Source organism: Erpetoichthys calabaricus, chromosome 14 (assembly GCF_900747795.2).
Source record: "Erpetoichthys calabaricus chromosome 14, fErpCal1.3, whole genome shotgun sequence".
Taxonomy (NCBI): Eukaryota; Metazoa; Chordata; class Cladistia; order Polypteriformes; family Polypteridae; genus Erpetoichthys; species Erpetoichthys calabaricus.
Window position 1 is genome coordinate 74635827 of NC_041407.2, and position 26284 is coordinate 74662110.

The window sequence follows — 26284 nt, forward strand, 5'->3', positions numbered from 1 at the left end:
GGTTATGCTCCTCACTATGTACCGCAGATCAGGTCGCGACAGAGACAGCTCACTGAGTATGTACATGCTGGTAGTTCACTTCACAGACTCTGTGGGTGGTGGTTAGCTGTTGTGACAGGAGCTTGTTAAATGCAGAGAGAGACAGAGAGAGCTTGGGTATTGTGGACTCACGAGTATTATTTTATCTGAGGGAAGCACGGTGGCACAGTGGCTAGCACTACTGCCACACAGCTCAAGACACATTTTTGACTACAATAATCAGTACACCATAATTGGCAGACGTTTCACTAGCCCTCAGGGACACTTCAAAGACCACTGTACCATTATAATCCTATCAAAACTACTTCAGTTTCTCCTTCCACACTGACTTTAATGATTTCACCAAGTTCGTGGAAATTCACAAACCTGTCTGCGCTTTTGTTGAATTTGAAGGCAAAGAGAATTTAGCTCTGTACACGCGACATCGTTAATTATTATGTGTGCTGATTTTAAAGCAAACTTATAATAAATAAAACAGACAAATTAATGAAAGTGTGTAGACTTCATTTCAATTTAAAAAAATATGCTTTTGAACAAGATGGATATATATCTATGCCTTCACAAATGAGTCCGGCAAAATACATATAGTTGGGACAGCAGAATATACATGGCACTTAGGGTTAACTTTAAATAACACAGCATTTAATAGCTAAAATATATTTTATTGCCATATAAATTAAATATTCGTTATTACATTAATTCTGTTGCCTGAGCCAGTAGGTCCAACACGCATGATATGTACACCAAACTACATGTAAAATCTTACTTACTGATGAAAACACACAATGTTCTGCCAGTCAGGAGGGCCAGACATGTTTTACTGAACACAGGGCCTTTTAACAGAGGTCAATGTCTGTGAAATGAAGGATTTACAGAGCTGTGGTGAATCCACTTAGCTGATAAAACAAAATGTGGATATCAAATGAAGTCAATAAATCTTGATTTTGGGGTCACTTTAGTGATTTTATTTATAAAATATACTGAAAAGTCTCTATCTTTATGCTTTTCTGTGGAATATTTTGATGTTTGTTTCAAGTTCCCATAGGCTCATCAGGACATGAATCCACTTGCTCAGTCTTGTCTCTCTAAATGGCGTCTTCAATTTTATGTTGTCCAAAAGGTCTTTATGTTCTCCGGGAGGTAAACAATGAAGCTGTCAAGTGCCCTGTGGTGCTCTGCTCAGCTCTTTGGTGTGCAATTTTCTGTGAGATTCTATTGTTGCCCACAGTCGACAGAGCATTCCACCCCTGAAGGAAAGAAGGTACAACAAAAGGAATTCTTCATTATCCGCACTCAATGCCTGTGTTACACAAGTGCCACAAATGTGAGAGACAGAGAAGGAAATGAGAAACAGTGTTGTGTGAGGACTGATCTTGCTTTTTTACCACATCACATTTGCCAACAATGTGGAAAATGCTTTAAATTCCACAATAAATTTATGAGAGATGGTATTATGTGGAATATGGATTGTCTACAGCTCTAAAAAATAACCAAGTAATCCATGCCATTACATACTGCAAGAAGCCAGCATAAAGCCCATTTTATTTATTTATTAATTTTTTTTAAGAGTAAATAAGGTCATAAAAAGATAAATCACCCCTAATCACATAAACAAACGGAACATTTAGCACATACCAAAACAGAATCTGTGCAAAAAGTGATAAAAAAAAAAACATGATGCTTATTTTGTCTCTTCTTCTTTTGTTGCTCCCGTTAGGGGTTGCCACAGTGAATCATCTTTTTCCATATCTTTCTGTCCTCTACATCTTGCTCTGCCACACCTATCACCTGCATGTCCTCTCTCACCACGTCCATAAATCTTCTCTTAGGCCTTCCTCTTTTCCTCTTCCCTGGCAGGTCTATCCTTAGCATCCTTTTCCCAATATACCCAGCATCTCTCCTCTGCACATGTCCAAACCAACACAATCTCGCCTCTCTGACCGTCTCCCAACCGTCCCACCTCAGCTGACCCTCTAATGTCCTCATTTCTAATCCTATCCATCTTCGTCACACCCAATGCAAACTTAACATCTTTAACTCTGCCACCTCCAGCTCTGTCTCCTGCTTTCTGATAAGTGCCACCGTCTCCAACCCATATAACATAGCTGGTCTCACTACCATCCTGTAGACCTTACCTTTCACTCTTGCCGATACCCATCTGTCACAAATTACTCCTGACACTCTTCTCCACCCATTTCCACTCTCTTTTTCACCTCTTTTCCACAATCCCCGTTACTCTGTTCTGTTGAATCCAAGTATTTAAGCTCATCCACCTTCGCTAACTCTACTCCCTGCATCCTCACCATTCCACTGACCTTCGTCTAATTCACACACATGTATTCTGTCTTGGTCCTACTGACCTTCATTCCATATCACTCCTTGACCTGCTCCCTACTCTCACTACAGATCACAATGTCAACAGCAAACATCATAATCCACGGGGACTGCTGTCTAATCTCATCCATCAGCCTGGACTGTAAAAGTTTGCTTCTTAAATCTCTTGCTACCTTAAAGGGGAAAAGGCATGTTTTACTTTTAATAGCAAAAAGTGTGGGTGGTTCAAAAAAAAAAAAAAAAAATAACAGCCTGAAGTAATGCAGCTATTTCCATATAATTCAGCAGAGAAGGGTGGACAGGTGACATCACTGGCCTAGTGTTTATGGAACAAATAAAATCACAACAGCTGACTCGGTGCTTAGGGGTTGGGCTGGCCAAGCATGCAATTGAACTATTGTTTAATTCACTTATTTATTTTATATACAGTACTGTGTGTATTTATTTGTCATAAGAACATTTTTGACAAGAAAAGCCATTCAGCCCAAGATACTCATCCATTCCTACTTATCTAACATTTGCAAAATATCAACTGGGCAAAAGTTCTCAAAATAGTATCATTCACACTATTTCATAAAGCATTCCACGTCTGCAGTTCTTGGCGTGACGAAAACTTTAATGACTGTGCAAAACATATGCTTAACCAGGTACCTTCTGTTCTTGTGTCGATGAACTCACTTCATAGTAAAAGCACTCTAGTAATTCCTTTCATAATTGCAAACACTTCTGTTGGGTTTCCTCTTAACTCCCTTTTCCTTATATTGAAATGATTCAGCTCCTTCAATGTTTCTTCATACCTCTCACCCCATGGTCATGGAATCACTCGTCCTGGGCTCTCTCTAGTGCTGTTACAGTAATCCCTCGCTATATCGCGCTTCTCCTTTCGCGGCTTCACTCCATCGCGGATTTTATATGTAAGCATATTTAAATATATATCGCGGATTTTTTGCTGGTTCGCGGATTTCTGCGGACAATAGGTCTTTTAATTTCTGGTACATGCTTCCTCAGTTGGTTTGCCCAGTTGATTTCATACAAGGGACGCTATTGGCAGATGGCTGAGAAGCTACCCAACTTACTTTTCTCTGTCTCTCTTGCGCTGACTTTCTCTGATCCTGACATAGGGGGATTGAGCAGGGGGGCTGTTCACACACCTAGACGATACGGACGCTTGTCTAAAAATGCTGAAAGATTATCTTCACGTTGCTATCTTTTGTGCAGCTGCTTCCTGAAACGACATGCTGCACGGTGCTTCGCATACTTAAAAGCTCGAAGGGCACGTATTGATTTTTGCTTGAAAAACAAACTCTGTCTCTCTCTCTCTCTCTCTGTCTGCTCCTGACGGAGGGGGTGTGAGCTGCCGCCTTCAACAGCTTTGTGCTTCGCACACTTAAGCCAAACAGCCCTATTGATTTGTTTGCTTTTCTCTATCTCTGTGACTTTATATGCTCCTGACGGGCACTCCTTTGAAGAGGAAGATATGTTTGCATTCTTTTAATTGTGAGACGGAACTGTCATCTCTGTCTTGTCATGGAGTACAGTTTAAACTTTTGAAAAAGAGACAAATGTTTGTTTGCAGTGTTTGAATAACGTTCCTGTCTCTCTACAACCTCCTGTGTTTCTGCGCAAATCTGTGACCCAAGCATGACAATATAAAAATAACCATATAAACATATGGTTTCTACTTCGCGGATTTTCTTATTTCGCAGGTGGCTCTGGAACGCAACCCCTGCGATGGAGGAGGGATTACTGTATATCTTTTTTGTAACACAGCTCTAAAATCGAACATTTTATTAAAGTAAACAAACACATTCCACCTTTTTGATTTTGCATGTCTTTTCTAAATATCATGCATTTATTTATATTATACTAATCTTCATTTGGACTTGGCCAAGATTCTGTTTTGCAGTGTTATCATAGCTACATGTAACTTCAACACATTTGTGTTACTGTTAATAATTCTAGCATTAAAGCAATCAGTTTTTAGTGTATTAGTTTACTTTGTCATGCAAAACTCCCAGTTAGATTCTGGCTGGTTTACTGTATCAAAATAATATTATCCTTATGTAACATCATAAAGCTCACAATTGCTCAAAACTAAAATTGCTGTGGCACCACAGCTGTCGATGTGCACAAATCTTGGACTTTTGAATTGCTACCTCCAGTAACCTTCAATACTCCAAATTTTTGCTCACTCCTACAACATCTTGAAGACGACACACAACCAGAGCACCTGCACCAGCACCAGCACCAGCACCAGCTGCATTTCTCTATTTTGACTTTTTACCTTGGGTCTCCTGATACAAACTATCTGTGGATTTATGCACTGAAAGATTCTTTAATACAAGCTAAGCATAAAATTATTATGTGAGTCCTGGTTGATTTGTGGTGTTGTTTTGATTATTTGTGGGTTTGAACTTAGCAATGAATTTCTTAAATTTCCCTCGGGATCAATAAAGCATCTATCTATCTATCATATACTGTCTTTCATATCTGCTTATCGATCTGTCTGTCTGCAAGCAATACACACTTTGTAACTCAGAAAGACAGCAGTCAAAATCTTTGCCTTGTACTGCATGATGCCATAGCCGCTAGCAAGACGTATATGGCTTACCCTCCCCTCCATCTTTTTCCTTAAAAACGTATTAATAACGTTACTTCACGGAACTCACTGCTATTTCAGCATACAGTAGAGGCTCTTTTTAACATTTTCTGATTAACTAAAAGTACTGTAGCAAAGACAACCCTCAGCTATAGCGTTCTTAACCTCTGGAATGGTATACCTATTCATATTAGAGAGAGATGACTTCAGCCTTCACTTTTAAAGCAAGACTAAAGACGTATTATTTTAATTTATAACAATTATTGATGGTGGTCTTGATATTACTAGCTCATATTGCTTTTTACTTATTGCAGTGGTTTTCACAGTTTTTAGGTCATACATATTCCTTCTATTTTTGGCCACCTGCAATGACACTTCATGTATCTTTCTTTTTAAGACCTGCCCAAGCTGGATTCAAGTCCAAATGTCTGTTAATGGCGTTTTCACTAGAGAGCCACGATTCAGCTAGCTCTCTGGAACTCTTAGTATTGAACCTGAATTTTACTTTCACAGTGGAACTTGTATGTGTGTAAATCAGAGACCGTGGGTCTTTCCTTGTGATGGCATTTCGATGTTCCTGTATAGGTGTTGCAAGTGTTTTGTCCCATAATTTTTAAACATATGCAGGATTAAAAAGAAGAACACCCAAATAATAAAAAAAGACTTTATGACCAACACCCACTGAACACCATCGTATTAATCCACCCCTCTTACACCCACCTACCTCCCCGCCCTTTCATCAAATGCTATACATTGCCTTTGATTCTTGTATATCTAATCATTTTCCCCTGATGATGACACCTTGTAGGCTGTCGAAAGCTTAGCGATAAAAAAAACTAAGATGTGACTCATTTTCTCCCTTTGTGATCTCTGGCTACAAATATGCAAACCGTATTACAGACCTTTGCTTCTACTCCACTGTACAGTATATAGTATATAGTATATAGTGAATGATTATTTCTTTGAATAGGATTAATCTTTATTTGCTTGTGCTTTAATGTTGTGTTTTTTTTGCTTTTACTACCTGTCATAACCATAGTGTGCGAGTATGTGTGTTTATTTATTTACTTATTTAATGAGCATCGTAAAAAGCCAAATCTCCTCTGGGAACAAATTCATTTTGTTTGTTTGTTCATTCATTTGTTCTTTTCTCTCTATTATTTTATGTTTTTTTTTTTTTTTTAACTGTACAGCATATTTAATTACTGTCTATTTCTTGGGCTTATAAGTGGAAGTGTGCTTTCAAAAAAAAAAAAAAAATGTAAATTTAATTTCTGAATTGAAAATGATTTTTTAAATTATCTATTAAAAATTAAACAGTTACACAGGTTTATTAAAAAAGTGAAATCAATGTGTACTTAAAATATTACAGATAGTTATTTGTTTTTACCTTATTCCACAGTATTTCAGATCATCCTTTGTGGCAATAAAAAGCAAACTCTGCAGAGTAAATTCATGAGCAAGCAGCTGAAAAACAGAAGTGCTTGTTAAAGCCAGGAAATAAAAACATGATTCAAAAACTTAAATTATCTGAACAAACATTAATGATGTATTAGCTAACTTCATATACTCCTCTGTAAGGCTGATTTAGAAATTCACCCTCAGTGTTTCCATCTCAAAAAGGAATAATTAAATTAAGACCCCAATACTTCAAACAGTGCACTAGGGTAGTGGCAAGAAATTCATTTGCATACACAACCAATTGTGGGAAGCAAATAAATAAAAATGTTGTCTGGTGGACACCGAGGACTCTCTCCGGAGGATGACACATTTCATCAATGGCATGCAAGCAATCACAGGATACCTCTTAATTTATTCAATAAGGATCCATGATTCTAGTGGCAAGGATCTTATAATTTATACCCCAAAGATCAAATTATCATCCTTGTTGTTAGCTCTGTTGTCCGGGGCTTTATGCCCCTGGTAGGGCCACCCAAGGCAAACTGGTCCTAGGTGAGGGATGAGACAAAGAGCGGTTAAACAAACCTCCTATGAAGAAAAACAATTTTGGACGGCGTTTTCCCTTGCCCGGACACGGGTCACCGGGGCCCCACTCTGGAGCCAGGCCTGGAGGTGGGGCTCGATGGCGAGCGCCTGGTGGCCGGGCCTGCACCCATGGGGCTCGGCCGGGCACAGCCCGAAGAGGCAACATGGGTCCCCCTTCCCATGGGCTCATCACCTATGGGAGGGGCCAAGGAGGTCGGGTGCAGTGTGAGTTGGGTGGTGGCCGAAGGCGGGGACCTTGGCGGTCCGATCCTCGGCTACAGAAACTGGCTCTTGGGACGTGGAATGTCACCTCTCTGAAGGGGAAGGAGCCTGAGCTAGTGCGCGAAGTTGAGAGGTTCCGGCTAGATATAGTCGGACTCACCTCGACGCACAGCTTGGACTCTGGAACCAATCTCCTTGAGAGGGGCTGGACTCTCTACCACTCTGGAGTTGCCCCCGGTGAGAGGCGCCGAGCAGGTGTGGGTATACTTATTGCCCCCCAACTTGGAGCCTATACATTGGGGTTTACCCCGGTGGATGAGAGGGTAGCCTCCCTTCGCCTTCGGGTGGGGGGACGGGTCCTAACTGTTGTTTGTGCGTATGCACCGAACAGCAGTTCGGAGTACCCACCCTTTTTGGAGTCCCTGGAGGGGGTGCTAGAGGGCATACCTTCTGGGGACTCCCTCGTTCTGCTGGGAGACTTCAATGCTCATGTGGGCAATGACAGTGAGACCTGGAAGGGCGTGATTGGGAGGAATGGCCCCCCTGATCTGAACCCGAGCAGTGTTTTGTTATTGGACTTCTGTGCTCGTCACGGATTGTCCATAACGAACACCATGTTCAAGCATAGGGGTGTTCATATGTGCACTTGGCACCAGGACACCCTAGGCCTCAGTTCGATGATCGACTTTGTGGTCGTGTCGTCGGACTTGCGGCCACATGTCTTGGACACTCGGGTGAAGAGAGGGGCGGAGCTGTCAACTGATCACCACCTGGTGGTGAGTTGGCTTCGATGGTGGGGGAGGATGCCGGTCAGGCGTGGTAGGCCCAAATGTGTTGTGAGGGTCTGCTGGGAACGTCTGGCAGAGCCCCCTGTCAGAAGTAGCTCCGGCAGAACTTCGACCACATCCCGAGGGAGGTGGGGGACATTGAGTCCGAATGGGCCATGTTCCGTGCCTCTATTGTTGAGGCAGCTGACCGGAGCTGTGGCCGTAAGGTGGTCGGTGCCTGTCGTGGCGGCAATCCCCGAACCCGCTGGTGGACACCGGCGGTGAAGGATGCCGTCAAGCTGAAGAAGGAGTCCTACAGGACCCTTTTGTCCTGTGGGACCCCGGAGGCAGCTGATAGGTACCGGCAGGCCAAGCGGAATGCGGCTTTGGTGGTTGCTGAGGCAAAAACTCGGGCGTGGGAGGAGTTTGGGGAGGCCATGGAGAATGACTTTCGGACGGCTTCGAGGAGATTCTGGTCCACCATCCGGCGTCTCAGGAAGGGGAAGCAGTGCAGTGTCAACACTGTATATGGTGGGGATGGTGCGCTGCTGACCTCGACTCGGGATGTTGTGGGTCGGTGGGGGGAATACTTCGAAGACCTCCTCAATCCCATTAACATGCCTTCCAATGAGGAAGCAGAGCCTGGGGACTCAGAGGTGGGCTCCCCCATCTCTGGGACTGAGGTCACCGAGGTGGTCAAAAAACTCCTTGGTGGTAGGGCCCCGGGGGTGGATGAGATACGCCCGGAGTTCCTCAAGGCTCTGGATGTTGTAGGACTGTCTTGGCTGACACGCCTCTGCAACATCGCATGGACATCAGGGACAGTGCCTCTGGATTGGCAGACCGGGGTGGTGGTCCCCCTCTTTAAGAAGGGGGATCGGAGGGTGTGTTCTAACTACAGAGGGATCACACTCCTCAGCCTCCCTGGAAAAGTCTATTCAGGGGTCCTGGAGAGGAGGGTCCGTCGGATAGTCGAGCCTCGGATTCAGGAGGAACAGTGTGGTTTTCGTCCTGGTCGCGGAACAGTGGACCAGCTCTATACCCTTAGCAGGGTCCTGGAGGGTGCATGGGAGTTTGCCCAACCAGTCTACATGTGTTTTGTGGACTTAGAAAAGGCATTCGACCGTGTCCCTCGGGGAATCCTGTGGGGGGTACTCCGAGAGTATGGGGTACCGGCCCCCCTGATAAGGGCTGTTCAGTCCCTGTACGATCGGTGCCAGAGCTTGGTCCGCATTGCCGGCAGTAAGTCGAACCCGTTTCCAGTGAGAGTTGGACTCCGCCAGGGCTGCCCTTTGTCACCGATTCTGTTCATATCTTTTATGGACAGAATTTCTAGGCGCAGCCAGGGTGTTGAGGGGGTCCAGTTTGGTGGGCTCAGGATTGGGTCACTGCTTTTTGCAGATGATGTTGTCCTGTTTGCTTCATCAGGCCGTGATCTTCAGCTCTGTCTGGATCGGTTCGCAGCCGAGTGTGATGCGGCTGGGATGAGAATCAGCACCTCCAAATCCGAGACCATGGTCCTCAGCCGGAAAAGGGTGGAGTGCCCTCTCAGGGTTGGTAGCGAGATCCTGCCCCAAGTGGAGGAGTTCAAGTATCTCGGGGTCTTGTTCACGAGTGAGGGAAGAATGGAGCGTGAGATCGACAGGCGGATCGGTGCGGCATCCGCAGTAATGCGGGCATTGCATCGGTCTGTCGTGGTGAAAAAGGAGCTGAGCCGCAAGGCGAAGCTCTCAATTTACCAGTCGATCTATGTTCCTACCCTCACCTATGGTCATGAGCTATGGGTAGTGACCGAAAGAACGAGATCGCGAATACAAGCGGCTGAAATGAGTTTCCTCCGCAGGGTGTCTGGGCTTTCCCTTAAAGATAGGGTGAGAAGCTCAGTCATCCGGGAGGGGCTCAGAGTAGAGCCGCTGCTCCTCCGCATCGAGAGGAGTCAGATGAGGTGGCTCGGGCATCTGATCAGGATGCCTCCTGGACGCCTCCCTGGTGAGGTGTTCCGGGCACGTCCAACTGGGAGGAGGCCCCGGGGAAGACCCAGGACACGCTGGAGGGACTATGTCTCTCGACTGGCCTGGGAACGCCTTGGGATTCTCCCGGAAGAGCTAGAAGAAGTGGCCGGGGAGAGGGAAGTCTGGGCATCTCTGCTCAAGCTGCTGCCCCCGCGACCCGACCTCGGATAAGCGGGAGACAATGGATGGATGGATGGATGGATGGTTGTTAGTCATTACAAAAGAAGGAAAAATCAAAACTATATAAACCTGTGAAACAAGGCAAACTTTGTTTGTTTCCCCTCTCCATTTAGAAAGACACAAGGAGACAAATCACTGTGTACCGCTGGTCTTCTGCTCATTAACTGCTGTAGTGGACCTCATGATGCCAGTTGTCAAAGACCAACATTAAGGAGTAAACAAGGGACTGGGCAATATCCACATTTAAGCTGTGAAAATCTTTATTTAGACAATGTAGTAAATTATACATAAACTGACAAATATAAAGCTGTCAACATTTTGACCAAAGTCTAGAAATACTGAATGGCAAAACAACATTGAAATCCGTTTTCACTCTGCAGGCAGAGGTTAAAAGTAGAAATTAAGTGGAAGCTGGCACTGACGAAGGTTTATTACAGAGGAAGGCCAAAAGACATTTCACTATTAAAACCAATCTATTTTATTTTTATAGTATACTACTTCCTAGTAGGATGTGGCTTGTATGATAGGTCTTAAGGAATCATTTTTCTGTCTCCATACCATAATGCATAGAACACAGAATTTTTTTAATGAATCTGAAGCCTTGATGAGTTTTGTTCCTCAGCTCTGTGCTCAACCGTTCACTGGCCAGCAGCAACTTTAACTCCTCATCTCTTAGACAACCCAGCATATAGGAGAAAATAATCTCCGTTAACTCGTGTTACCCACAGCATTGATCCTATGGGGGAAATGGGTTTAAGTTCTCGTGGACCACATTCACTATACACTTTTGTTACCCGTTATCATAAACACAATTTTGTGTACCAAAAATCAACTAAGCTTATTACGGTGCATCTGTACTTCGGAGCACTTGACAAAACTGCTTGCAACCGAGCTGAGTAAAGGTACTGAACAGAATCAAAACAGATGGCCAACATTCCTACTTCACCTTTGGCTGCCAGGTATATTGGTAAGGCAGTGGAAAAAAAAGCAAAACACAAAGAGCATGTTACAGCATGAACAACTGCATGATACACTCCCTAGTTCCTTACTCTGGTTGTAGTGTCTTCATCTGCACCCACAGAAAGAAGCCACTTTCTTAATGCTGAGCTTTCTAAATCTTCTGATTCCTTGAAATGGTTGAACCTGAGGGGAATGTCTGAAAGAAAGAAAAATATCCCAATTACTTATGTTTTTTGTATTCCTCTCCTCCATCGTCAACTTGGCCATATCTCAATTAGAACACTAACAGATTTTATATTCTCACAAACTTAATCAAATTAAAACTGCTGTTTAGCCTAGTATGCGTGTTCATGTATGTAAATTATATATGGTTTAATAATTTCTGTTACTGCATTACAGCTGTACACCTGTGCAAGCAATGAAAATCAAAATGTGACCAACTCATTAAACTCAACAGGGCAGAACACTTAAGAATGAAGACGCAAGACAAACAGAAAAGTAACTGTTCTTGATTATATAGGAGATTAAACATTTCAGAATACAGAAGCAACTATGTGGGCCTGAATCTTGAAACTTTTAAGAGTTGAAGTACAAACATTATCAGAAAGTCCAAGAGATTTATATAGTAGGCCTTTTACCAAAGAAATTATTTCCTCAGCTTTTCAAAAGAATAGCAGGGCAATGAAAATAGGTTTAAAATGGTAGTCAAAAGAAGGCTATCTGAGGGGTTACACGTGAAATGTAATGAACAGAAAACAAAGTAGCGCAGTGCTGATCAAAGTAGAAGGTACAGTGGATCCTTGACATTACAAACTCAATTCGATCGCAAGGGCTGGTTGTAACTCAATTGGTTGTAAGTCAAGACTATTTTTCCCATAAAAAATAATGGAAATGCCCTTAATGTGTTCCGAACCGCCCACAGCAACACTTACTTAACTTTTTTTAATAGAAAAGGGTTGTATAATGTGCATAATTTACCAAAAACACCAATAATTTTTCTAATGTACTAACCAAAAAGTTATAAAAAGTGCCTAGCCTACCAGAAACAACAATTTCATACTGTACTCACCATTTAAGTTGACATCTTTGGCTTGCAGGAAGGAAGGAGGAGGAGAATGAAATGGAAGGTGGTTATTGTTTGGAAGGAGTTTCCTTATTCAAATCTTTTCTTTGTAAAATTGTCGAGATGGTGGGTTTCGACATGCTGTACATATTAGCGAGATTGGTCACACGAATGCCACTCTCATATTTCCACACAATTTCTTTCTTCATTTCGATTGTGATCGCTTTCTTTACCTTCACTTCCTTCCTTAGCAATTATCGAAAAAAATTATATAAATCACTGCACTGACCGAAATTACGTCCACAAACACATGTATCTGGGCTCCGACTGACGCTTACAAACGCTCTCGGCTGTTTGTTTACAATCGCACAAGCAGATATATGTGACCGCATTCGGGTCGCAACGCAAGATGTTGGTCGTAATTCAAAACAAACATTTTGCTTGTAAAGCAAGTTGTTTGCATGTCAGGCCGGTCATATATCAAGGGTCGACTGTACTCAGACATGTACAAATTCAATGAATCTCATTGTATTTTTAGATTTCATCTCATCTCCTTTAACTGCCTTGATGATCAGGCCAACAAAAATCCACTGTTTCCTACATGATACTTCATGTTTGCCAAATATCACTTGAAAAGGGTCGACCACATATATTTTCAAATGACTGTCTTTATTCCAAGAATTTCCAAAGCAAGTTAGTGGAGTTTCAGGTTTTACATTCAGTATACAATAGCATATATGCAAATACTTGTATCTCATAAAGAAAGTTGTATTTTAAACTTTGTAAAACACTTTGAGCTACGTTCACTGTAATACATGAGAGTATCAGTTACTATTGTTGAGCTCAGGAATTAATTCTCTGTAGTTTGGACAGGTGATACTGAACAAAATTAATCCAAATTGAAGAATAAATGTCTATTAAGTGTAACAGATGGTTAATAAAAAAATAACTGCCCTCAAACTTAGGCAATTCTCCTAACTTCCTGAAAAAATACACGAACGTATTCACTGTGGGATTTGAACTTATAACACTGCTCGGTCATTCTCTGACCTGTACATACAAGATGACATTCTTAGCCACAGGCATGTCTACTGTTAATTGACTACCAAAAGCATCAATATTTAACCATCAGAGCATTAGCATTTTTTTATTTTAATTAACACCTATTTGCATATAGACTGGACTGTCTGAAGATTTCATTAAAGGTGGATCTTTTATGTGGTGTTTATAAGACACTCAATATCTGCAACATACAACAGATGTTTAAGATGGCCTGGGCTGTTTGGCAATATAACAACTAATAAAGCAAGGTGCCCTACAGGAGTGGATATTCTTATATATTACTATATTCAATTTTTAATTACTGAAAATGATTAATGCTAATTTCTGAAGAAAACAGTTGCCAAAGCTATTAGAACTGTGACTTGTGCTCCAGGTTTTGTTTCCTAAACGAATGTTGCTGACTTGAGTTTTGGAGTTTTCTCTCTTTGAATGTCAAAATGGGTAGGTTTTAATTCTAATGTTGGACTGTATTTTCATATTTCATATTTTTACTGAGGTTCTGTTTCACTATATTTTTACCAAATTTGACAGTTTATGTATATATTTGTTTAAGATGTACATTTTGAGCATTGTTGATGTAAATATGAGAATGTGCTCTAGAGCCTGTAGTAAAGTTAATAATTATATAGGCATGATATCCTGGTAATACAGGGGAAGGGGCGGCACAGTGGCAGCGCTGCTGCCTCACAGTTAGGAGACCAGGGTTCACTTCCTGGGTCCTCCCTGCGTGGAGTTTGCATGTTCTCCCCGTGTCTGCGTGGGCTTCCTCCGGGCGCTCCGGTTTCCTCCCACAGTCCAAAGACATACAGGTTAGGTGGATTGGGGATTCTAAATTGGCCCTAGTGTGTGCTTGGTGTGTGTGTGTGTGTGTGTGTGTCCTGCGGTGGGTTGGCACCCTGCCCGGGATTGGTTCCTGCCTTGTGCCCTGTGTTGGCTGGGATTGGCTCTAGCAGACCCCCGTGACCCTGTGTTCGGATTCAGCAGGTTGGATAATGGATGGATGGATGGATACAGGGGAAGATGAAACTATGTGAAACATATGAGGGCCTAGAGGTGTGTGGTTATTAATAGAATGCTATTAACATAATACAAGAGCAACATATTTTGTTTCATTTAGAAATGTTTTCTTACATTTGAAAAGCGAACTAGGCATTTAGGAAGGTATTAAATAAGAGATACCTGCAATGCTGAAATATCAGTTTCACAAATTTGTTTTACAAAGGGGCTTTATTTACTTGGTTAATCACATCCGGTCCAGACCAGATTTAACAGAATAATATGCCTTATTTTTTTACCTCATAATAATGATACTCTATCAAATTACAAGAAAACATAGCCATTTAAGAATTTCAGATTCCTTATTCTTGTAAGAATCCATAGGTTAAATAAACTTAAATAAATATGCTGTCCTTTTTGCCAGAACAGTTTTTGAAAGTAAAAGTCAACTTTATAAGTAGCAGAGTGGTTAGCACTGATGTTACACAGCTCCTGGTTTAGATATCAAGCCCATTCACTGTCTTTGTGGTGTCTGCACATTTTCTTTGTGTGTCTGTGGATTGTCAGACATCAGTGCTTACGGAATTCATTTTAGGGCTCTGATAAGATAAGCAGTACCACTCTGTGCCAGATGGGGGCATAGCCGATAATACTTTCTCCACCATTCATCTGTGGGAGAACATGGAGACTGAATGAGATCACTTCATTTGTTTCCTCGGAAGTACCTTTTATTCCGGATCCAACCGTATATAAAGCCACCAACCATTGGAAGAAGGCGTTCAATATTGGTCCAGAAAGAACAGGAGACACAGCTCCTACCTTGAGATGGTTACAAGCCTAACCCTTTTGTGTAAATTAGCCACGGCCAATTATCTTTATATTGGCTTTATTACTTTAACTGTTTTTGTTTATTCTTCTTTTAAACGGGGTTCACAATGGAGCTACCCCGACTCTTCCCTCGTCTCACTCCCTAGTGTTACAGCAGATTATCAGCAAGCACTACAGTTTTCACCCTAATCCTTAAAACAAGAGTGTAGAATTTATTGGTTGCTCTAAACTGACTTTATATGAGTGAGAGTGACTGAGGGAGTGTGCAAGCCCTGAAATTAAGCAGAGTCTCAATCAGGACTGTGTCCTCCCCACATACAGTCTGTAAAAGATAAAGACCCAAGGCTCACTGATGCATGTGGGGAGCAAAAGCTAGTTTATCTGTTCCGATCCCATAGAAGAGGAACTGTATCACAAATTGCTGAAAAATGTAATGCCGGCCATGGAATAAAGGAGTCAGAACACACTGTGCATTGCAGCTTGCTGTGTATAGGGCTGTGTAGCCAAAGACTGGTTATTAGAGTGCCCATGTAGACCCTTGTACACTGCCTAAAGTGCCTACAATGGACATATAAGCATCAGAACTAGACCATGAAGCAATGGAAGAAGGTGACCTGGTCTGCTTTCTTTTAGACTATGTGGATGGCCAGGTGTGTGTGTGTGTGCTGTTTATCTAGGGAAGAGATAGAAGCAGGATGCTCTATGGGAAGAAGGCAAGTCAGCCCTGGGTAATGGTTTTGCTGAGAAACCTTGGCATTCATGTGGATATTATTTTGACATGTAACACCAACCTACAGATTGCTGAAGATCACAAATACCCCTTCATAGCAGAGGTATTCCATAATGGCAATGAACTCTTTCGGTAGGATAATAAACCATGTCACACTGCAAAAATTGTTCATGAATGGTTTGAGGAATGTGACAAAGAGTCCAAGGTGTTGACTTGGCCTCCAAATTCCGCTGGTTTCAATCCGATTCAGCAAGTGTGGGATGTGCCATGGAGGCTCCACCTTGCAGCTCACAGGGCTTAAAGGTTTTGGAAACTTTATGGGTCTGGCACTAATGTCTTTGTGCCAGATACTGCAGGACACCTTCAGAAATCTTGTGGAGTATAGGGGGACATATACAATATTAGGTAAGCGGTTAATAGCTAATAGCAAGTATCATCACAAGGTGATTGACAAAAACTGAACAAAAAAAAAACAAAACAATAACACAGCAACTACAAGAAATATACCAATAACAGGTACATCCTGGAGCTTGCAGTTATCCTAGAGAAACTTTAAATGGATATATCAAAAGGAGCACATCTAAATCCAAAAGAATGGTGGCAGGGTGCACAGCACTAGTGATACAGTGAAAGTATAATGCAAGATGCTGCACAGATCAAGTACCACTAGAGGGAAAAATTACAAAATTGGATACTGATATTTCTGTGTACCCTAAGTAGTATTAGGTAATAAAAGCAACTATTTCCAATCGAACACAACTACAATATAAAACTACAAGGAGGGTACAAAGTAAAAGAGTAGAGTGACCCTTTCAAGGCAGGTGGATAAATCTACTGTCATGCACTAAAGTAATGGCCGGACAGTCACTTGAGTTTAAGAGTAGGAGCTGCATAGCTGAAAGGGTGTTGGTCAAAAGTCACAAGTAGAGATAAAGACAAAATTATTTAAATTTATGAATTAAATTGGCAGTCAGTATTATCTGAATTCTGTCCAAGGCAGCAGGCATCAAATACGGGAAGCTAGAATAAAAATAGCCGTTTCAAGACATATTTATTTATTTGTTAGTAACACTTTAAAGAGGTGAGACTGGATTTGTTGAAATGCAGTAAATACAGTTCTTTGAGGTGCTGTAGATACTGTGTATCCAAGCAAATTTGTAATTACTTATTAAAATATTAAACTGCAGGTTACTATTTAAATATATAAGCAGCTAAACATACAACAATTTGTTTATAGTCTATTTTTCAGTTGCGTCTGTCTGCTAATTGTTTATTTTGCATTTTATGTCCTTTCCCTTGAAGAAATTATAATATCCCATCAATACAATCTGTAAAAATGTAAAAATAAATAAATAAAAAAAAAAACAAAAAAAAAAAACAGAGAAACAGATTGGCACAAACATCACAATAACAAGGTGGTGGAAAATGAACCAGTAGTCTACATTTTTGCTTCCCATTAAATAATAGAAAAAAGTCTCCACCTAATGGTATAAAACAAGAACTGCAATTTTGCGCCATTAGTGCAGGGATCTTCAATGCTGGTCCTGTTTTTCATTCTGTTTTTAAATTAGTGACATATTGCTGCTAATTAACTTCTTTTCCCTACATTTTAATTGAATATTTTTTTAAGATTATATCCTCAGAATTACTTCTTTTTATCTTAAATGGCACCCAAGCAAAAATGAGAAGTGAGCCAAAAGATGAACAGCTAAGTCTGGTCACAAACTCCAACCTATTTCACTTCAACTAGTTTCTTAATTAGAAGCCAATTCTTGCTGTTAATTAAACCAGTTATTTAATTCCATGGCCTTTTGCTGCTCTCATTTTGCCACAGCAGACATTTTCAGAGCTGTTGAATTTCCTTTTCTAAGGACATTGTCAAAATATTTCATAGAGCAGAGCAGATCCGAGACCTTTACCTTTTATTTTCAGACATTATTTGATGGAAAGGTTTTGGTCATTTTGTATTTTATTATTGTTTGGTTGCTAATTAAAGAAAAAAAACAATTAAGGGGTCAGAGTAGCAAGTCAATTAAAATAAAGGCAAAAAGTTAATTAGCAGGAGAAAACGGCTACTAATTAAGAAAATGAATGCCTGCAACCACAGTAGCACTCCCAGACTGGAGTTGGAGACCCCTACATTAATGCAACCAGTATTGCAAAATAAACCAATTTAAAAAAGACAGGTCAAAAGAATTGTCTAATATCCAAGAAAGATTTTGGCTGAAATTATGTCTCTGTCCAAAAAATGTTTTTCAGCAATGATGGGATTGAGAATCATGGGTACAGCACACATTTAAAACTACACTGGAAAAATGTTCAAATTCTCAACATTTAAAAACACTTCAGACAATTCACACAAATAAATTTTCTTTTTTCTTTAAGCAAGACGTTAGCATGATTTCAGAATAATACAGCGTTAACAAATCCAACATTTGTTCCTTCCAAATGAGGCTTTCAATAGAATGCTTTGTCCAATAAGATTACTACTTAATTTTAAATATATTAATACTGAAGACATATTAAACAATTTTTGGCACTGGTTTACAGTTTTAAACCATAAACTCTAATAGTATGAAGTGTTCTGTAACTTGGCTTCAATTAAAATCAATTTAGTATCAAACATATATAGTATTTGCTGTCCCCTGCGGCTCCGCCTGAGTAGTAGTGAAATAGGACAAAATTTAAAAATAAATAATAAAAAAATTATATAACAATTTGTATTGGGAAGAGTTTATACTGATAGCTTTTGTATCAGGGAACCTCTTGATATACAGTAATCCCTCCTCCATCGCGGGGGTTGCGTTCCAGAGCCACCCGCGAAATAAGAAAATCTGCGAAGTAGAAACCATATGTTTATATGGTTATTTTTATATTGTCATGCTTGGGTCACAGATTTGCGCAGAAACACAGGAGGTTGTAGAGAGACAGGAACGTTATTCAAACACTGCAAACAAACATTTGTCTCTTTTTCAAAAGTTTAAACTGTGCTCCATGACAAGACAGAGATGACAGTTCCGTCTCACAATTAAAAGAATGCAAACATATCTTCCTCTTCAAAAGGAGTGCGCATCAGGAGCAGAGACTGTCAGAAAGAAAGAGGAAAGCAAACAAATCAATAGGGCTGTTTTGCTTTTAAGTATGCGAAGCACTGCGGCACAAAGCTGTTGAAGGCGGCAGCTCACACCCCCTCCGTCAGGAGCAGAGAAAGAGAGAGAGAGATAGAGAGAGACAGAGAAAAACGAACAGTCAAAAATCAATACGTGCCCTTCGAGCTTTTAAGTATGTGAAGCACCGTGCAGCATGTCGCTTCACGAAGCAGCTGCACAGAAGGTAGCAACGTGAAGATAATCTTTCAGCATTTTTAGACGAGCGTCCGTATCGTCTAGGTGTGCGAACAGCCCCCCTGCTCAATCCCCCTACGTCAGGATCAGAGAAAGTCAGCGCGAGAGAGAGAGAAAAGTAAGTTGAGTTTCTTCTCAGCCATCTGCCAATTGCGTCCCTTGTATGAAATCAACTGGGCAAACCAACTGAGGAAGCATGTACCAGAAATTAAAAGCCCCATTGTCCGCAGAAATCTGCGAACCAGAAAAAAATCCGCAATATATATTTAAATATGCTTACATATAAAATCCGCGATAGAGTGAAGCCGCGAAAGGCGAAGCGCGATATAGCGAGGGATCACTGTACAATATTTTTGGTTTTGCTATCAGGTGTGAGAATGTAGCTGTGATCTCTTTGCCAAAAATGTAAAAAGTTGGCAAGGTATCTCTGGCCAAGCAGAAGGTAGGTACACTCACATGTCAAACTTTGGCACTGTATCTTATCGTGTTCAGCTCTGATGGGAGAGCATCCCCTGTATGGGGGGAAAAGCATGTGGCTGTGATATCTCTGCCATTGAGCAGGTACACTCTAAAACACACATAGCTCTGATCTTGCTTGCAAAAACATCAAACGTTACTCTTTAACGATCTCTAGATGATGATGCCTGCTGAACAAACAGGTATTGCTAGCTAAGCGGAGGCAAGGTACGCTCAAACATGTGGCGGGACATAGAGCAATTCGAACGTAGGCTAGCGATTGAGTGAGGAAGTCCCCCTGCCCAGCTCCCTACTGCTGAGGTCCTGCTTGCCCCTCCCCTCGGCCTGTAGCCTGTCTCTTGGATTTGCACGAATGAATCGGTGCCGCAACCGAAGTGTAATACTTAACATGATGAGAGAAGTCGCAAAATCGACCAGAATGTCCAAGCAAATTATAAAAAAAAAAATCATATCTAAATTTGTTAAGTAGTTCTCTTAACTACAGACAGATGTCTGATTATATATATATATATATATATATATATATATATATATATATAAAGAAAGAAAGAAAGAGAGAGAGGGGCAGCACACTCCAACTCCCACCACTGTGATTGTCCAATTTGAGAACTGACCCGTACCTATAGGAGCGGAGGATGTCTGCCTCTGAAGATGATCAATCTCTTCATCCTTTCTCTTCACCATTTTCCTCAGCAGATCTTGGTATTCCCTTTCTTTCTCGGTAAGCTGAGCCAGTAATCTGTAAATATCATGTAAAAGTCTCTTAAATGAAATAAAAATATAAAAAATTATTTCTTTCAGTAACTGGCTCAGACAAAACACTTACAGGCACTACAAGCCTTTTTTATGCTAGGAAATATTTGGGGTCTAGCCTTTACACGAGCACATTAATACAGATTTGAAAGTTAATTTGCATGTAGTCATATTTCAGATTTATTCCACAGCAAAGAATGAAAGGTAACATTTGCTAGAGAAAGTCACTTTCTAATTTTTATCAGCATAAGGATACAGAGAGCAGCATGAGGACAGAACACTTTAAACGCCTACAATAAGTGACAGAATAAGGAAAACAATAAGCAACACAAGAAAAATGTGAGAACAACCTTTGACATCAAAGGTACATGTTAAAATATTTTCTCCCAGTAAAGGATCATTGGGAGCTCCCAAAATATGTGGGTGATAAATGTGGCTTGGACAAACATGCTATATATATATTGCACAAATTCTTCTAGTTGATTTATCTGTAGGTCACATTTAAAAGGGAAAATGAGACTCCCAAAAGTGTAACAAAATGTAGGTGAAAGACTGGATGCTTTGATAAGTTAATACAAAATAAAAGAGCAGACTGATCACAGGATTTGGTTTTATATATTCATGGTTCCTTAGCTTTGGAGTTTAATTGCAAATGTGCTCATTCGTTGATGTGGATGGTGGCAATGCTGCTTAGTAGATAAAATTCTACCACAGGATTTTTGACACATTATACCAGTCACTTTAACTTCCTCTGTTCCAGTTTTAAAAATTTTTAAAACTACGGTGTAAGTAAATCTATTTGGGTGTGTGAGTGCACACGAGTGAGCTCTAAAATGCACACAAACCCGATTCAGGGCCATTTACTATCTTGAAGTCAGGACTGCCAGGATAGGCTCCAGCCTACGATAACTTCAGTTAGCATTTGAAGTCCTGATCAGTGACGTTGGAATAGGTTTGCCCTATCAATATAACTAATAATATTTTGAAGAACTTTTGCTAAGTCATCTTCATAACATTAAATAACCATTGTGACATTTTAGGGATGTGCTATACACATTTATACAATAGTGCATAAAAATTTTTGACAAAAGTCTTGACTAAATTAAATGAATAGCGGTGCGCTCTTACTTGACTGTTTCTGCTCTAAGGTCATTTAACTGAAGTACCAGTGGGGAGACATTTACTGAGGCACTCTGAAATGTACAAGTACTGACAGGGTCTCCGTTTAACTCATATCGTAGTGTACTGTCCTGACCATCTTCTTTCGGAGAAGGAGAAACTATGGCTTTTTCTTTGAGATCCTCATTTTGATCCACTGTTTCTTGATCATCAGTCTCAAAAGACGACTGGAGATGCAGCTTGAGTTCTAAAGAACAAGGACAGACAAGTAACATTAGTGTTACTCACCTGTACAATGAAGATATGAAGGTCCACAGAAAAAGAAGAAAAAAAACTAACTTCCAGACACAAAAGAAACACATGTTAAAGAGCAAAACTGCCATCTACAGATGGGCAATGCAGAATTAATTTACTCATTTCAGTAATTTTTCACTCCTGCTTATTTCATTGCAGGAGATGAAGCAATGGCACTAGTTAATTCAAAATAGCACCAAATTCTGAATGGAGCAGTCACACAGGCACCTAACACATGTTTCTTTGGTAAGTGGGAGGGAGCTGCAGCATCTGGAGAAACGTCCATGTAGGCCTGAAGACAATGTCCATAGCTTGGCTGTGACATTGAAGCTATAAGGAAATGCTAATCTCTGTGCCAAAATGACACCTTACCTTAATTTAATTGAACATAAAACTCATGATTTTCTATTCTCCCTGCATTTCATACACATTTTCAGTGGTCACAATTATTTCCCTCTCTTTATAACCATTACAGAAATTGAAGAATGATTTTACTATACCTGGGAGGAGAACAGCAATTGCAGCTTGCACAGCTTTTCTTAGAAGATTATCCAGTGCAAACATCCAATGTGGCTTAATATTCTGCTGTCTCAAAACCTTCTTTACCTTTATAACAATAACAAAACTACATTTTACACCTTTTTCAAATAAAAACCATATACAGCACAGAAATATTTCTTCTATTTGTCCTAATTCTCAATGTATACCTTTGTCAACTAGAGGTTTGCTGTAAACCAAAATTAAGAAATCATTTAAAAAAAGGCTGTGCCTGGTTAGGACAGGATATTGAGAACAGCCTGCTCACCCAAGTATACGAGGTTTTTCTATCAGACTAGTAATTTTAGCAGTAATGTTTCCTCTTCTAAGAATGCTAAATAACTGCTCATGAAGCTGGTTAGTTATGCAATTTGCATTGTGGTATCATTACTCGTCAAGTTTGAGAGTTTCTGTAAGACAGATTTTATCCAGCTTAAAGTCATAGAATAGCAAAAAAAATTGTTTCAGTTGCTTGCTGTCATATGTTGTGTGTTTGTTGTTGCTGGGATGCACTTTTTTAAAATTCTCAGTCACACCAGTGATTTACTGTAACTGTACCATATGTTTTCCCTTTATTAGGAGCTGTGACCCTTAGCTATTTTCTCTTCTATGGCTTCTTGCATTTTAGCTATTTCTGTTTTTCTTGTTAAACATAATGGGAAGTCAAGCAAAAAAACACCTTTTATTCACCGTTACTATGGCTGCTTTTTTCTTCTCTAGCCAAGTAAGAAATTTTCCTTCTTTTTATTTATTCCAGTGTGCATCAGGGGTTAAGGGTTTGATGTTTGTTATATTTATTTATTTAGTTTCTCTAAAAGCTAAATTTCACCCTTGGTACAAATAAATAGTTAGACAGACACTACTTTGTCTACTCAGAGGGGCACCAGAAAGTAGTTAACTACCAAAATAAATGTGCTATGGAGAAAAGAGCACAACTTGCTTACACACTTTAACTGTTACCTTAACATCATCTCCATATAGGGATACAGTAATCCCTCCTCCATCGTGGGGGTTGCGTTCCAGAGCCACCCACGAAATAAGAAAACCCGCGAAGTAGAAACCATATGTTTATATGGTTATTTTTATATTGTCATGCTTGGGTCACAGATTTGCGCAGAAACACAGGAGGTTGTAGAGAGACAGGAACGTTATTCAAACACTGCAAACAAACATTTGTCTCTTTTTCAAAAGTTTAAACTGTGCTCCATGACAAGACAGAGATGACAGTTCTGTCTCACAATTAAAAGAATGCAAACATGTCTTCCTCTTCAAAGGAGTGCGCGTCAGGAGCACAGGCTGTCAGAAACAGAGAGGAAAGCAAACAAATCTATAGGGCTGTTTGGCTTTTAAGTATGCGAAGCACCGCCGGCACAAAGCTGTTGAAGGCGGCAGCTCACACCCCCTCCGTCAGGAGCAGGGAGAGAGAGAGAGAGACAGAGAAAAACAAAACAGTGAAAAATCAATACGTGCCCTTTGAGCTTTTAAGTATGTGAAGCACCGTGCAGCATGTCGCTTCACGAAGCAGCTGCACACAGAAGGTAGCAACGTGAAGATAATCTTTCAGCATTTTTAGACGAGTGTCCGTATCGTCTAGGTATGCGAACAGCCCCCCTGCTCATACCCCCTACGTCAGGATCAGAGAAAGTCAGCGCAAGAGAGACAGAGAAAAGTAAGCTGGGTAGCTTCTCAGCCATCTGCCAATTGCGTCCCTTGTATGAAATCAACTGGGCAAACCAACTGAGGAAGCATGTACCAGAAATTAAAAGACCCATTGTCCTCAGAAATCCGCGAACCAGCAAAAAATCCGCGATATATATTTAAATATGCTTACATATAAAATCCGCAATAGAGTGAAGCCGCGAAAGGCGAATCGCGATATAGCGAGGGATCACTGTACATTTATTTTAAATTTGGCCAAAAATGCACTTTAAAATGTTTATGAAGATGAAATCTAAAATGTAATCACAGAAATATTAAGAAATAAGCAGTTTAGAAGCATCATCTGTAAAGTTTTGTACTGGCAGGCAGACTGATAAAATTATTAGCTAACAACTGTGTCCTTAGAGTAGCACTGACATTTCAGAATGATATTTCCCGGAAGGACTATATTAGCCCACTCATGATGTCACAGAGAATTTAAAAGGGGATTCCAAGAATGGCAATGACAGCTTTAACGGAGTAGAGGGAGAGAGAGTAAGCAAGAAATTGAAAATCCGGTGGAAGAGAGACAAGAAGAGTGACTGCTCTCACTACAACTGACTAGCAGAATAGAGTAACTGAAACTAACCATTTACAAGGTCAAACGGAATGCTTGCATTTGTTGTTTAAAGTTTGGACGTTGAGCAACCCTATTTTAATAAAACAAACACAAAGCCAATAAATGAAGGGCTGAGCTATTAATTTTGACTGGTGTCACTGTTGTGCGTCTCAGTGCTCGCTACAGTGCACACCATACATGCAAAACTATTGGGTCATGAGTGAAAATGCATAATCAAAGGGCAAAAGCTTACAAGGCTTATTTGCTTTTCTTTTTTAAATTCTGTGTGGCGTCACTGTTTCCATCCTGGTGTTGGCTACAGTATACACATTAAGGCAAAAATATTGAATCAAGAGTAAAAAAAATTCATAGTGAAGGGCAACATTTCAAGGTTTTTTTTTTTTTTATAGAAAAACACCCACATACAGAAAACCGCTGAGACACTGAGTCCTTTTAACAGTTTGGAAACTTAAGTACATTAAAAAAAAGCACAGTCACGAACTTGAGAGTGACAAGAAGAGAGTAGAATGTTCTGCCTCTTAACTTTTCTCCTATTGCAATCACCTTTCACAAGTGACCCATTTAAGAAACTGTCCTTTTAAAACAGCAATTGAATCAAATCTTACAGATCTGAAGTAGGAGAATATATAATACACCTTAATAAAAGGACAAGTGTCTATTTGTGTGTCTGTGTATTTGTGTGTTCATCCGGTTTCAGCATTTCTGTTATATAGCTAAAGTTCACGGGGAAAATGCTTAACCAGTTTACAAGTGTTTTATGGACTTCAAAAAGAAATACAATCACATCCCTCGGGGGATTCTTCTAGGGGGATGCTTCAGGAATATGAGGTTCTGGGCCTGCAGCTGCAGACTATTCAGTCTTTGTACAACTGGAGCAAAAACTTAGTCCACATTGTCGGCAGTAAGTCAGACTTGTTCCCGGTAAGTGTGGGACTCTGCTACGGCTGCCCTTTGTCACTGATTTTGATCATCATTTTAATGGGTAGAGTTACTAGATGCAGCCAAGGAGTGGAAGGTATCCAGTTCAGTGGCATCTGGATCACATCTCTTCCTTTTTAGCAGATGATGTGGTCCTCTTCCCTCAGATGTATACTGGTACAGATTGCAGTGGAAGGTGAAGTGGCCAAGATGAGGATCAGCACCTCCAATTCTGAAGTCAGGGTTCTGACCCAGAAAAGGGTGGAGTGCCCTCTTCAGGTTGAGGATGAGGTGCTGCCTCGAGCAAAGGAGTCTAAATATTTCAGGGTCTTGTTCATGTGTGAGGTAAGAAGGAAGTGGGAGATAAGTCATGTGTGGAAATAACAGAACTGAAATTATACAATACTTTACCATGTGGTTTTACTGTTTTTAGAACACTTAATTAATGTATAGGATTATAATGATTTATAAGACTAAAAATCAGCCAGTGTGTAAACAGAAAAATAAAAATTCACAGATAAAAAATGCAACAAATACACAAAACTATGTACCGGACAGTGAAATCTAATAGGAATTAACAACTCATCTGCAGAAACACAAGAACACCGACAGAAATATGACCATACTCCTCTTCAAACATACACTACACAAGCACAGGAATTGAAAAACAGCAATATATCATAATCTGCGACAGTGTGAGTCATGTCCACAGTAGGTGGATGATGATGGAAAGGACACTGTCTTTGCACAAACAAACATGATAATACAACGGCTTACTAGGTGCAC

General features: G+C 40.5%; 1 protein-coding gene across 2 annotated transcripts in view; it reads right to left on the reverse strand.

The window, feature by feature from the left end:
* Positions 1-272: 272 nt before the first annotated feature.
* The window catches only part of si:ch211-1i11.3 (mitogen-activated protein kinase kinase kinase 5), a 97769-nt gene continuing 71757 nt past the window's right edge, over positions 273-26284 (reverse strand). For both annotated transcript variants that reach the window (XM_028819736.2, XM_028819735.2), the window contains exons 24-29: positions 22266-22371; positions 21481-21718; positions 20220-20338; positions 11189-11295; positions 6363-6439; positions 273-1286 (exon numbers count right to left, since the gene is read on the reverse strand). In XM_028819736.2, the coding sequence (XP_028675569.2) occupies positions 1196-1286; positions 6363-6439; positions 11189-11295; positions 20220-20338; positions 21481-21718; positions 22266-22371 (738 nt within the window). In that variant the 3' untranslated portion in view covers positions 273-1195. The remainder of the gene's footprint in view (positions 1287-6362; positions 6440-11188; positions 11296-20219; positions 20339-21480; positions 21719-22265; positions 22372-26284) is intronic.